The sequence below is a fragment of the Ailuropoda melanoleuca genome, chromosome 6 (assembly GCF_002007445.2).
Source record: "Ailuropoda melanoleuca isolate Jingjing chromosome 6, ASM200744v2, whole genome shotgun sequence".
NCBI lineage: Eukaryota > Metazoa > Chordata > Mammalia > Carnivora > Ursidae > Ailuropoda > Ailuropoda melanoleuca.
Window position 1 is genome coordinate 98,064,466 of NC_048223.1, and position 12,900 is coordinate 98,077,365.

Genomic DNA, 12,900 nt, shown 5'->3' on the forward strand with positions numbered 1-12,900 from the left:
CTATTCATCCACATAACTTTCTTCCTTCCTATCCTTCCTCCCTTCTTTTTTCTTTCTTACTTTCCTACCTCTTTTCCCTTTCNGTTATCCCTAACCATGTATTATTCACTTGTGGATGTTTCAACTTTATATAAATTGAATCATCTTTTGCAATCTTGTTTGTTTACTCTTAATTATTTTGAGAGATTCCTCTATTCATCCACATAACTTTCTTCCTTCCTATCCTTCCTCCCTTCTTTTTTCTTTCTTACTTTCCTACCTCTTTTCCCTTTCTTTCTTTCTTTCTTTCTTTCTTTCTTTCTTTCTTTCTTTCTTTCTTTCTTTCTTCTTTCTCTCTTTTCTTTCTTTCTTTCTTTCTTTCTTTCTTTCTTTCTCTTTCTTTCTTTCTTTCTTTCTTTCTTTCTTTCTTTCTTTCTTCTTTCTTTTATTTTCACTTCTGTATAGTATCCTACTGGACTAAAATGCCATAATTTTTTATACTTTTTCCTGTTGATGTCCATTTGGCTTGTTTTAATCTTTGCTATTGCAAATAATGTTGCTCTGAATATTCTTGAACTTGTCTTCTGGAGAACACATGCAAGAGTTTATTTTTAAGACAGTAGCTCTCAAACTTTTTTGTGCATTAAAATCACTCATATGGCTTCTTAAAACATTGCTGGGCCCACCGTCATAGTTTTTAATTCAGTAGGTCTGGGGTAGGTCTTGATAATTCCATTTCTCACAGGTTCCCAGGTGTTACTAATGCTACTTAGTCAGGGGATACGTTGAGAACCTCTGCTCTAGGGTATCTGTCTTGGAGTCGAATTGCTAGGTTGTAATTGAATTCAGCATCAACTTTACTAGGTAACACCAAACTGTTTTCTAGTGGCTGTAACCAGTATACACTCCTAACACAATATATGTTGTGCCATAGCTTCAATAATATTTTGTATTTTTTAAAATATTTTTTCTAATAGGATAGATCTAAAATGATATTTTCATTGGGGTTTAATTTACCTTCCTTGATTTCTAATGAGATTGAGTTTTTTCCCATTTAAAAAAATTGATAGACTTTATTTTTTAGAGTAGTTTTAGGCTCAGAGTAAATTGAGTAGAAAGTAGAGAGTTCTTATATACACCTTTCTCACAATACACATACAGCCTCCCTCAGCATCAGTGTGGTGTGTTTGTTACGATCCATGAACAAATGTTGATGCATCATTATCAACCATTACTTCAGAGTTCACTCTCGTGTTATACACTTTATGGCCTTTTACAGATGTATAATGACATGTACCCACCACTATAATATCATATGCATACTTTCACTGACCTAAAAATATTCTCTGCTTCATCTATTTATCCCTTCATCCTTCCCCTGGGACCTAGCAACCACTCATGTTTTTACTGTCTCCATGGTTTTCTCTTTTCCAGAATGTCATTGCATTAATCATGGTTCTCCAGAGAAACAGAATCAATAGGATGTGTATGCATGTACACACACACACACACACGTATCTTTCTGTCTTTGTCTTTCTCTCTCTCCTACCCTTTATAATATGGGTGGACCTCATCTAATTAGTTGAAGGCTTAATGGACAAAAGGCTTACCTCCCCCTGGGAGGACTTGAACAGCAACTCTTCCCTGGGCCTCCAGCCTGCTGGTCTACCCTGCAGATTTTGGACTTGGCTACTTCACAATCACATGAGCCAGCACCACAGAGGGTAATTTGCTTTAGTCAGGTCTACTCATTTTTTGTTAACTTGGAAAAAACTCTTAACATGATACCACCCTATTAACAGATTTTAAAGTGTGCAGTATATTATCATTGGCTGTAGGTACAATGTTGCACAGCAGACCTCTAGAGCTTATTCATCTTGCTTAACTGAAACTTTATGCCTGTTGATGAGAAACTCCCCATTTCCCTTTTTCCAGCCCCTGGCAACCAACATTCCACTCTTTGATTTTATGAATTTGATTAATTTAGATGTCTCATGTAAGTGGAATAATGCAGGATTTGTCTTTCTGTAACTGGTTTATTAGTTTATTTCACTTAGTATAATGTCCTCAAGGTTCATCCATGTCATCACATACTGCAGAATTTTCTTATTTTGTAGGGGTAAATAGTATTTATTTCATTGTATGTGTATACCACATTATCTTTATCCATTCATCTGTCAGCAGACATTTAAGATGTTTCCATCTTGACTATTGTGAATAGTGCTACAAATGAACATAGGAATGCTAACTTTGAGATCCTGATTCAATTCTTTTGGATAGATTCCCAGAAATGGGATTGTCAGATCAGATGGTAAATCTGTTTTTAATTTTTTGAGGAACCTCCATGCTGTTTTCCATAGCAGCTGCACTATTTTGCATTCCTACCAACAATGTGCAAGGATTCCAGTTTTCCACATCTTTACTAACACTTCTCATTTTTTTTTTTTTTTGGTAATAGTCATTCTGACAGGTGTGAGGTGGTACCTCACTGTTGTTTTGATTTGCCTTTCCCTGATTATTAGTGAGCATTTTAATATTAGTCAGCAATTATTGAGCATTTTTTAAAAAGATTTTATTAAATAATCTCGGCACTCAATGTGGGGCTTGAACTTAAAGCCCCAAGATCAAGAGTCACATGTTATACTGACTGAGCCAGCCAGGTGCCCCAGGCATTTTTTCAAATACAGTCAGTCCTTGTAGATCTTCTTTGGAAAATGTGTATTCAAGTTTTGGCATATTTTAAAAATTGGGTGGTTAATTTTTTTACTATTGATTTGTATGAATTCCTTGTATATTTTGGAGATTAGCCCTTTATAATGTATATGGTTTGCAAATATCTTCTCTCATTCCATAGGCTGCCTTTTCACTTGATTGTTTGCCATGCAGAAGATTTAGAGTTTGATATAGTTCTACTTGTTTATTTTTGCTTTTGTTGCCCATGCTTTGGTGTCATATCTGTGAAATGAAATCATTGCCACAACTTATCCCATGAAGCTTTTACCTTGTGTTTTCTTCTAGGAGCTTTATGGTTTCAGGTCTTACTTATATTTTAAGTTTTTAATCCATTTTGAATTGATTTTCGTGTATGGTGTAAAATAAGGGTCGATTTGATTATTTTTGCATGTTGATAGTTTTCCCGGCACCATTTGTTGAAGGACTATTTATTCCTTCCACATTTTATATGCTTGACACCCTTGTCAAAGACCAGTCGTCCTGATGTAGATGCCAAGATTTATATCTGGACTCTCTATTCTATACCATTGGTCTCTATGTCTATCTTTATGCCAGTACCATCCTATTTTGATTACTGTAGCTTTGTAATATATTTTGAAATCAGGAAGTTGGATGCCTCCAGCTTTGTTCTTCTTTTTAAGATTAATATTTGGTACTAAAGCTGTATAAACAGGTTTTTGTTATTGGAAATAAAGTACATTGATCAAGATAAATTTGAAACCTAGTACTTAAAATTGCTCTCTAAACTCAATTAGCCATTTTCAGTTATCACTTCCTAAATATCTTTAGCTCTCACTGAGGTGAAAGAATATAAACTGTCAACCACATCCATTATCAAAGTCCTTTCTCTTGTCCTTGTGCCCTTTCGCCCTTCTCCTGCCAGTCTTCTTCAGCTCCCTCAAGTTTTGCAGATCATGTGGTTCATATTTGATTATTCTTGGATGGTGTCACTATATTAAATAAATAGATTTAGGAGAACACAAAATAGTTGATAAGATAAATAAATTTGTAAGTGAACTAAAGAGAAGGAGTCTGTAGAGTATTTGCCTTCTCTCATTTACAGCAGCAAGATATGCTAAGAACACATTTAGAATATAACCAAATAGATCAGAGGGTTCAGCTAAGGCACACCATTCAATTACCACTTTTGGTTCCCTGAGATACAAGAGCTCTAGTCCCTTCTCTACATGACATTTTAGTGAATAAGAACATGCAAATGGGATAGAGAGTAATAATAAATAAACAGTATATAGTAATTAGCCTTGTGAACTCTGCTTTGGAGGAGAAATTGAGGTAAAATTTGAATAAGGTTTTAGTAGAATACAAAATGCAAGACAATGCAGGACTTGAGTGATTTAAGGGACATACTGAGTTGACACACTCAAAAATGTCTGGAGGATGACAGTTATCATTTCTCCTGCCAACGTAGTGTTGTAAGTATTCATTGCCTCCTCTGTCCTGTCTTACGCCTTTGCAACATGGAAGGGAACTCTTTAAGAGCAGGGTATGGAAGTCAGCTTATCACTTAAAAAATATAAGGCAACTTCAACTTAAAATTGTTCTCTAATCTCAGCTAACATTTTTCAGTTGTCACTGGCTGTAGGTCTCGAAAGATACAAACTTTTGGAGATCCTTTGAAATAGTAGTTGCTTCCTTAGCAACAAGCTTCAATAAGTAATATCGGTGGCAGTTGGTATAGTGAAAAGAGTCTGGCCTTTCGAGTCAGAATTGAGTTCACATATGAGCTCTGTCATTTGCTGGTGGCATTACCTTAAGCAAGTTATTTAACCTCTCTGAGCACTTAGAAGTTTGATCAAGGTTCAAGGCTCAATGCACAAGCTGGAACTAAGAGTGAAGGAAGTTCTAGGCTTGAGGTGTACCACACTATCCTTTCAGTACCTCCAAAATTGTATCTAATCAAGTAAGCCATCAACAGACAGCTTGCAAAATGAATTCCACTATCCCAGTTTCTAGTTGGAGAAAATAAATGTGGGAAAGAGAATAAGTTCTGTGGTTTAACAGTTGTATCTTTAAGCTGAGAGAAAAAGAGCAGTTTAGCTATTTCTGGGAGCTAACAGAAAGTAGCAGAGTAAGGTATTTGGAAAATCTTAATATACCATACCTTGGATAATTTGTTTGCAATGGATGGCTGTAGTGAAAGTCTTTCTCCTTCAAATTTAAACATTCTTATTTTTCATGCAAATTACATTAAGAGCGATACAAGATAAATCACAAAGCACATACTGGCTTTAATGAAAGATAATAGTCATCTGTAAAACACATAGCTTTTTCTTAGCTTATACTTTGTAAAAGAAAAGAACAGGGAATTTTATGGTTTTTTATGTATAATGCTCTTATAAAATAAGTTAAGCATTTACATATGTTCTTCTTATTTACAGCTCACCAGGACATGATTATAGCTTCTCAAGCTTATCTAAAATAAAAGATAATATATATATCAACATTTTTGATGAAATGATTATTGAAAAACACGAGGTAAATTAGAATAATTATGTTGAGCTGATTCTAAATCAAACTGAATGAACTCTAGTAACATATTTGTAAATTTGCTTTTAGATGCAATGTCTGTTTCCAGCATTTTTTAAAAAGGATTTGGGGTAACTTGAAATAAAATCAGACAGGGTCGCCTGGGTGGCTCAGTCGTTAAGCGTCTGCCTTCGGCTCAGGGGCGTGATCCCAGCGTTATGGGATTGAGCCCCGCATCAGGCTTCTCTGCTGGGAGCCTGCTTCTTCCTTTCCCACTCCCTCTGCTTGTGTTCCCTCTCTCTCTGGCTGTCTCTCTCTCTGTCAAATAAATAAATAAAATCTTAAAAAAAAAAAATCAGACATATGGCAAATCATTTAAAAAATAACAGAAATCATAAACCACATATAGGAGGAGGAAGGGTAAATATACCAAGAATTTGGGAGAAGTAGGTTTCTGTAATTAAACATAACATTTAAACGTGAGCTTCCTGGTAGCCAAGATAAATGAAATGAAATGAAAATGGGTTATATATTTCTCATTGTCTAATCAAAGAAAATATACCACTTCTGCAGAAGACACCAAATTATTCGTAGGATTAAACCCAGTTCTATTTAATCGGATTTTATTTTATTTTTTTTAAGATGTTCTTTATTTGGGAAAGAGAGCAAACGTGTGCATGCGCATGAGCAGGGGGAGGTAGAGAGAGAGGGGATCCCAAGCAAAGAGTATGAGCAGGGGCTGGGGGAGGAAGAGGGAGAAGCAGTCTCCCCACTGAACAGGGAGCCTGATGTGGACTCGATCCCAGGACTCTGGGATCATGACCTGAGCTGAAGGCAGACGCTTAACCCAATGAGCCACCCTGCCGCCCCTATTCAAACAAATTTTCAAAATTACTGAATGTCTTCCTCATAGATATACAAAAGCTCCTAACACCACTTAGGGCAAGCTCTCAAATAAATGTTAGCTTCCTTCCTACTAAACTTGGCACCAGAAGTATAAAGATGCAGATCCATTACACCTCCTCCTTTGGGACTCTGATTAAATGCCCTAATATAAATGCCCATTAGGAAAAAAAAATATATATATATATATATATAAATGCCCATCAGATCCTATGGTAATTAGTTGGAGGGGCAACTAATTCTGTCTGGAGGGATTGGGGATCAGAGGGAGAGAAGTTGAACTAAACCTTCAAATACAGTTCAGGAATGAGACTTCTCTAAGAACTACTAAGTTTTATATATATATATATATATATATATATATCTTCCAGTTCAGTTTTCCAGGAAATGTAGACACATATTCTTACTAAAACATTTTTTATCAATTCTTCATGAAGGCTGAAGGTAAAAATATTGAAGAGTAATTTGGTGATGACTATTCTTTTTTTTTTTTTAAGATTTTATTTATCTATTTGACAGAGAGTGAGAGCACATAATGGTGGTGGCAGGGGCGGCAGCAGCAGAGGGAGAGGGAGAACCAGAAGCAGAGGGAGAACCAGAGGCAGAGGGAGAAGCAGGCTCCCCACTGAGCAGGGAGCCCAATGCAGGGCTCGATCCCAGGACCCCAGGGTCATGACCTGAGCCAAAGGCAGATGCTTAACAGACTGAGCCACCCAGGCACCCTTGTGATGGCTATTCTCCAAGGAGTTAAACTGAGTAGTTTCTGAATACCTAAACTGATAATGGTTAGAACTTGAAAAACCTAAAAGAATGCCTAACAGACTTTTTCCCAGAAGTGAATGATCTCGATGATCAGTTTGACCAGAATTGAATAGTAGTTGATTAATAGTTCTATTCTTATAAGTGCTTTGTGTTGTTAGTGAATGGAATCCGTATGCTTCAGGTATCAGACTTATGTGACGACATTGGCAGACTCTTCAGGAGAGGAAAGGGTCTGGCCTGTATTCTTGCCTTCCTCTCATGCACTGGGTTACAAGGTTCCATTTTCTCATAAAAGACCAGACCTAGGATGAGCCCCAAGTTGACCACCCAGTAGAAAGAAGGTTTTAGTTTATCATCAATAACTATTCTTTAGAAAACAGTTTCTTTCCATGCCTTGATTTTCCTCTTTTCCCTGTGTATTTTTTCTTCCTGCTATCAACTATTTCTTACTTCAGGTGGGTCTCCCCTTCGTTATTTAACTTGTTAGCAGGAAGCTGAGGACTTGGAAGTCTCACAGACGTGCGGCCTATTTTTAGCACTAGGAATGAAAGAGCTGGGCTGAGATGAATTGGAATAAATCTCTCTCTCTCATAGTACTGGTAATATTTTGAGACCATGAATTTATCTTTAAAATATTGTAGACTAGGTCTTTTATATTAGGTTATTTTTATTTTGTGTTATTTGCTATCTATTTTTATTACATTTATCTTTCTTGACCTACTAGTTACTCAATATTATGTTTTTATATTTTCAAACGTTTGAGTGACTCTAGTGTAAAGTTTTGACTTTAAATTCTAGTTTTAGGGGCCCTGGGTGGGTTAAGTGTCTGCCTTCAGCTCAGATCATGATCCTGGGGTCCTTGGATTGAGCCCTGGGTTGGGGGCTCCCTGCTTAGCAGGGAGTCTGTTTCTCCTTCTCCCTCTGCCCCTCCCCTTGCTTGTGCTCTCCCTCTTTCTCTCAAATAAATAAATAAAATCTTTAAAAAATAAATTCTAGTTTTACTGTGTTGTAGCCAAAGTGCTTTTGTAATTTTTAATCATTGGTACTAAGATTTTTGAAGAACAGAACTCTTTAAAACATTTTATTTTTGAAGTTTAATTTTAATTATATGCTTTCCCTAGAATTTACAGACCACTTCAGATAAGTTTAAATTATTCAGATGTGAAAGACTCAACTCCAGGTTTCTTAATTAAATTTGTATTGACAAACTTATTCTGGCAAACATTTTGCTTTCTCTCTATGGGAAAATAAATAGTAGAGACAAAAGGCTAAAAAGGAGAAAATGTCATTACTTCAGAGCATGAAACCAAATATTGCTAGTATCACCCCAGAAGCCTCTTTTGTGCTCTCTCCAAGCTACTTCCTCCCCAAGAGTAACTATCCTAGCTTCTTTTTCTTTTAAATTAAATTCAATTAATTAACATATAATGTATTATTTGTTTCAGGGGTACAGGTCTGTGATTCATCAGTCTTACCCAGTGCTCATTACAACACACACTCTCCCCAATGTCCATCAGCCAGTTACCCTATCCCCCACCCCGCTCCCCTCCAGCAACCCTCAGTTTGTTTCCTAAGATTAAGAGTCTCTTGTGGTTTGTCTCCCTCTCTGGTTTCATCTTCTTTCATTTTTTTCTCTCTTCCCCTATGATCCTATGCCTTGTCTCTTAAATTCCACATATCATTGAGATCATGTGATAATTGTCTTTCTCTGATTGACTTATTTCACGTAGCATAATACCCTCTAGCTCCATCCAAGTTGCAAATGGCAAGATTTCAATTTTTTGATGGCTGCGTAATAGTCCATTGTATGTATATACCACGTCTTCTTTATCCATTCATTTGTCGATGGACACTATCCTAGCTTCTAACAACATAGATTAGGTATTACTTATTTTTGAACTTTGTATGGTTGAAATCTCGTACAGTATGCATCCATCTGTGAGTGGCTTATTTCTCTCTACATTGTTTTTGTGGGAGTTATCTGTAGTGTTACTCCTTGATTCTCATAGCTGTATGGTATATTATTGTATGAATATACAACTTTTTTATGCATTCTATGACTTATGGATAATTTGCTTCTTTCTAGTTGTCAGCTCTAACATTTAACACTGATATAAACATAATTTTATGGATGTGTCTTGGGGAAATCATGCATTTCTGTTGGAAGTGTACTTAAGAGTAAAATTGCTAGCTCTTGGATTGTGCATATGCTCAGCTTTAGTAATTTAATGCCAAGCAGTTTCCAAAATGGTTGTGTCAATTCTTATTTCCACCACCAGTTCATGAGAGTTCTGATTGATCCACATCCTTGTTGTTAATTAGCATTGTCTGATTTTTTCATTTCAAACATACTAATGGAAGTAATCATATCACCTTATGGTTTTAAGCTGCATTTTAACAATAACTCTTGAAATTGAGGACCATTTTCTGTTTATTGGTCATTTTGATATCCTCTTTTGTGAAAGATGTGTTCAAGTATTTTGCCCATTTTTTTTTTCATTGATTTTTAACAGTTCTGTGTATACTCTGGATATGAGTACTCTGTCAGATATACATTTTATAAGTATTTTTCCCACACTGGCTTGTCTTTTAATTTTTTTAATGTGTCTTTTGATGAACAGAAAGTCTTGATTTAATATAGTGTGATGCAGTGGTGGTGCTTTTTTGGATCCTCTTTAAGAAATATTGCCCACCTAAGGTCATGAAGATATTATCCTGTGGTTGCTTCTAAAAGTTGAATCATTTTATCTTTCACATTTAGATCTAAAATTCAACCAGAATTGACTTTTATGTGTCTGTGACGTAGAGATTCAAGATTACTTTTTTCCCCGTAAAGATATTCATTTGACCCAGCACCACTTATGGAAAGGATCATCCCCTCCCCCACTGCACAACAAATCACCCTTTGTTGTAAATCTGGTGACTGTATAAATGTGGGTTTATTTCTGGACTCTCTATTATGTTTTATTGGTCTGTTATCTATCCTTACATGGATACCGCACTGTCTTAATTACTAAAGGTTTATTATAAATCTCAATGTTTAGAAACCTAAGTTTTTCAGCTTTGTTTTTCTTCCTCAAGATTGCTTTGCCTGTTCTTAGCTCTTTGTATTTCCATATAAATATTAGAATCAGCTTGTTGATTTCCAAAAACAAGACAAAACCTGCTAGGATTTTTATTAGGATGGATTAAATACATAGATCAATTCGATTAAATTGACATCTTTATAATATTGATCTTTCCAATCCCACATACATGGTATATGTCCCCTCTCCTCCTTTAATTATCTTCATATTAGTCAGTATTCTCCGGAGAAACAGAATCAATTATATAAATGATATATATATGAAGGGATTTATTATGGGAATTGGCTCATGGGATTATGGAAGCTGAGATATGCTACAATATGCCATCTGTAAGCTAGAGAACCAGAAAAGCAAGGGCTATAATTCAGTTTGAATACAAAGGCCTGAGGACAGGGAGACTGCTGGTGTAAGTCCAAAAGCCCTTGGGAACCAGGAGCTCTGATGTCCAAGAACAGGAGAAAATGGATGTTCTAACTCAAGAAGAAAGAGAATTTGCCCTTCTTCCACCTTTTTGTTCTATTCAGGCCCTCAGAAGGATTGGATGATTTCTGCCCTCATTGATGAGGGCTGATTTTTACTCAGTCTACTGATTCAAGTGCTGATCTCTTCAGTAACACCCTCACAGGCATACCCAGAGAAAATGTTTTACCATATCTGGGCATCCCTTAGCTCAGTCAAGTTGACACGTAAAGTTAACTAGCACAATTTCCTTTTCCCAGTTTGCAACATGATGGGGCTTAAGCATGCCTAGCATCAATCATAATATTCTAAACAGGCCAAAATGATTAATTTCTCTTTGTACACAGATGGATGGCTTACTTTAACAGGATGGCCTGTTGTTTACTTCTTTAATGACAAGGTCCTGAAAGTGTAAGGCAAGCTCTATTCAAGGCTAAAGTGGGGATAGGAAAGAAAGGAAATCAAACCAGTCTTGCAAATCTGAAATTCCCATGATAAAGGTGATCAGGACCTTGGGAAAAATAAACAAATCTGTCAACTAGCATAAGAAACATAACATACCAACCACTCAGAACTGGTCTGTCAGTGCTATCTCTTCTCGAAAGACCTTTCTAAGAAACTGAACTGGGCTCAGAAGACTGCTTGATAAATCAGAGAAAACTGAATTGCATGGTCTTAAGGGCTTAATGAGGTAGCCTTGGGGGTCACCTGTTTCCAATAGACATGTCATGCACTTAAATTACTTTGACCATGTTATATCAACCATCAAACTTCTACTCTAAGTCTACTTTTCTTACTGACCCAGAATCCATGATGCTATTCTTCTCTTTGAGTGTGTCCTCATCATTTTGACATATTTTCACTACCATTTAAGGTAGTAGGTAACCTAAGGTTACCATCTTAAAATGTTGTTAGTGGTGGTGAGGTCTTTGGGGTTGAGTTAAGGTAAGTTTTATTCTTTGTATTCTTTAGTGTATTTGCAAAGTTTGCTGCACAGAACATATCTACTACAATAATGTAAACAACTGTCCACAGGCCATAAACTCCACAATAGGTCATTATTTTGCTTTAAATAGTAATTATCTTTTAAAGAGAGAAAAATATTCTTTCTGCTTACTCTTTGTTTCCTTTTTAAAAAGAAAAAATGATTTTTTATACTTACTTGCAAGTTTGTGAAATTATTCATCACACGGTATAAATTAAGTAATAGAAAAATTATTCATATTAATAGGATCCCTATTTCAAGAGCTGCAGTAGTCATTCACATATAAGAAAGAATTGGCTCGGAACCATTGTCTTCCCTTTCTCTGCTCTTCTGCAACAATCAGAGGTAATAGAAAATGATTATTTGCTAATTATTCTGAGTTTTTACCTTTGGTTAATAGAAACTTACTGTTTGTTGTCTTTGAATCAGATTCTGTGATTGGCAGATTGGTAGGTCAGTTAAAGTGATCTTGTTTTTGAGTGCCGTTAGGATGTTGCAGTATTTAAATGTTTTAGCTATCTCCAGAACAGGAGACACACATAAATTTATTTCTTATATCTTTAGAGTGTTCATTGATAAAGAATAACAAAGCTAGCCTTAGGTCTTAAAACAACACTTACATTTGCATATAATAGTTTTTTAGGACGAGATTCACAAATGTTCTTTGATTAATGATAAATAATTAATGATGTTGCTTTGTGACCGTGGGTTCCAGGAGTTTCAGCTCCTCGGGTTTGTTTATTGATAATGGTGAGACTGATGATTAGCACCTGTCTCTGCGATATCCCCACAGGGCTGTGCTATTGAGTTATGTAGCACAAATATGTCTTCATGACCAGTAAAATATAAAAACCCCAGCCTAGACTCCATTTTAGGTTTTGTTACTTTCTTACAGAGCTATGCCAGACACAGAAGTTTTAGAAATGAATTTCTACCTCAAGGAGCTCACTGTCCATAGAAGAAAACTAACACTGTAGTACGACCTAGTAATGCTGTAGTGCTTTGATAGGGGCATGAGATAGGTACTCTGAGAACATTAGTAGGGAGTACCTCACGCTTCCTGGCTTGGAGAAGGAGTGTGGGGTATTCAGAGGAGTCAGGGGTGAGTAAGAGGTATAGGACAAGGAGAATGAAAGGTCAGGAAAGTATTTACAGAAGAGATAACATTTGAATCAAGTCCTTAAAGATGGTTTGTCAAACAGAAGAGGGTATCTGGCTCAGAAGTAATTATGTGTGTATTAGTATTGTATTCAGGCATTTGCCGCAGAAAACCTAACAGTGATGCAAGGGGTCTGTTTATCTCACCTAAAAAGAAGTCTAGATGACAGTGCAGCAGCTCAAGAATATCATCATATCACATAAATATCATGTGCCTTTCATCCTCATAATTGCAAATTGTTCAATACACCTTCAGCCTCACATTCATGTCATAGACAAGAGCAGGGTGAAGCAAGAAGGGGCAGTGCCTGTATCAGGAAAACAGACACTCAGAAAACCCTGGCATAG

The 12,900-nt window shown here is 36.2% G+C and overlaps 1 protein-coding gene across 1 annotated transcript in view; it reads left to right on the forward strand.

Moving 5' to 3' along the window:
• The window catches only part of CC2D2B (coiled-coil and C2 domain containing 2B), a 100,333-nt gene that overhangs the window by 63,033 nt on the left and 24,400 nt on the right, over window positions 1-12,900 (forward strand). The window contains exons 25-26 of the mRNA XM_034663036.1: window positions 5,112-5,208; window positions 11,641-11,739. Of these exons, the coding sequence (XP_034518927.1) occupies window positions 5,112-5,208; window positions 11,641-11,739 (196 nt within the window). The remainder of the gene's footprint in view (window positions 1-5,111; window positions 5,209-11,640; window positions 11,740-12,900) is intronic.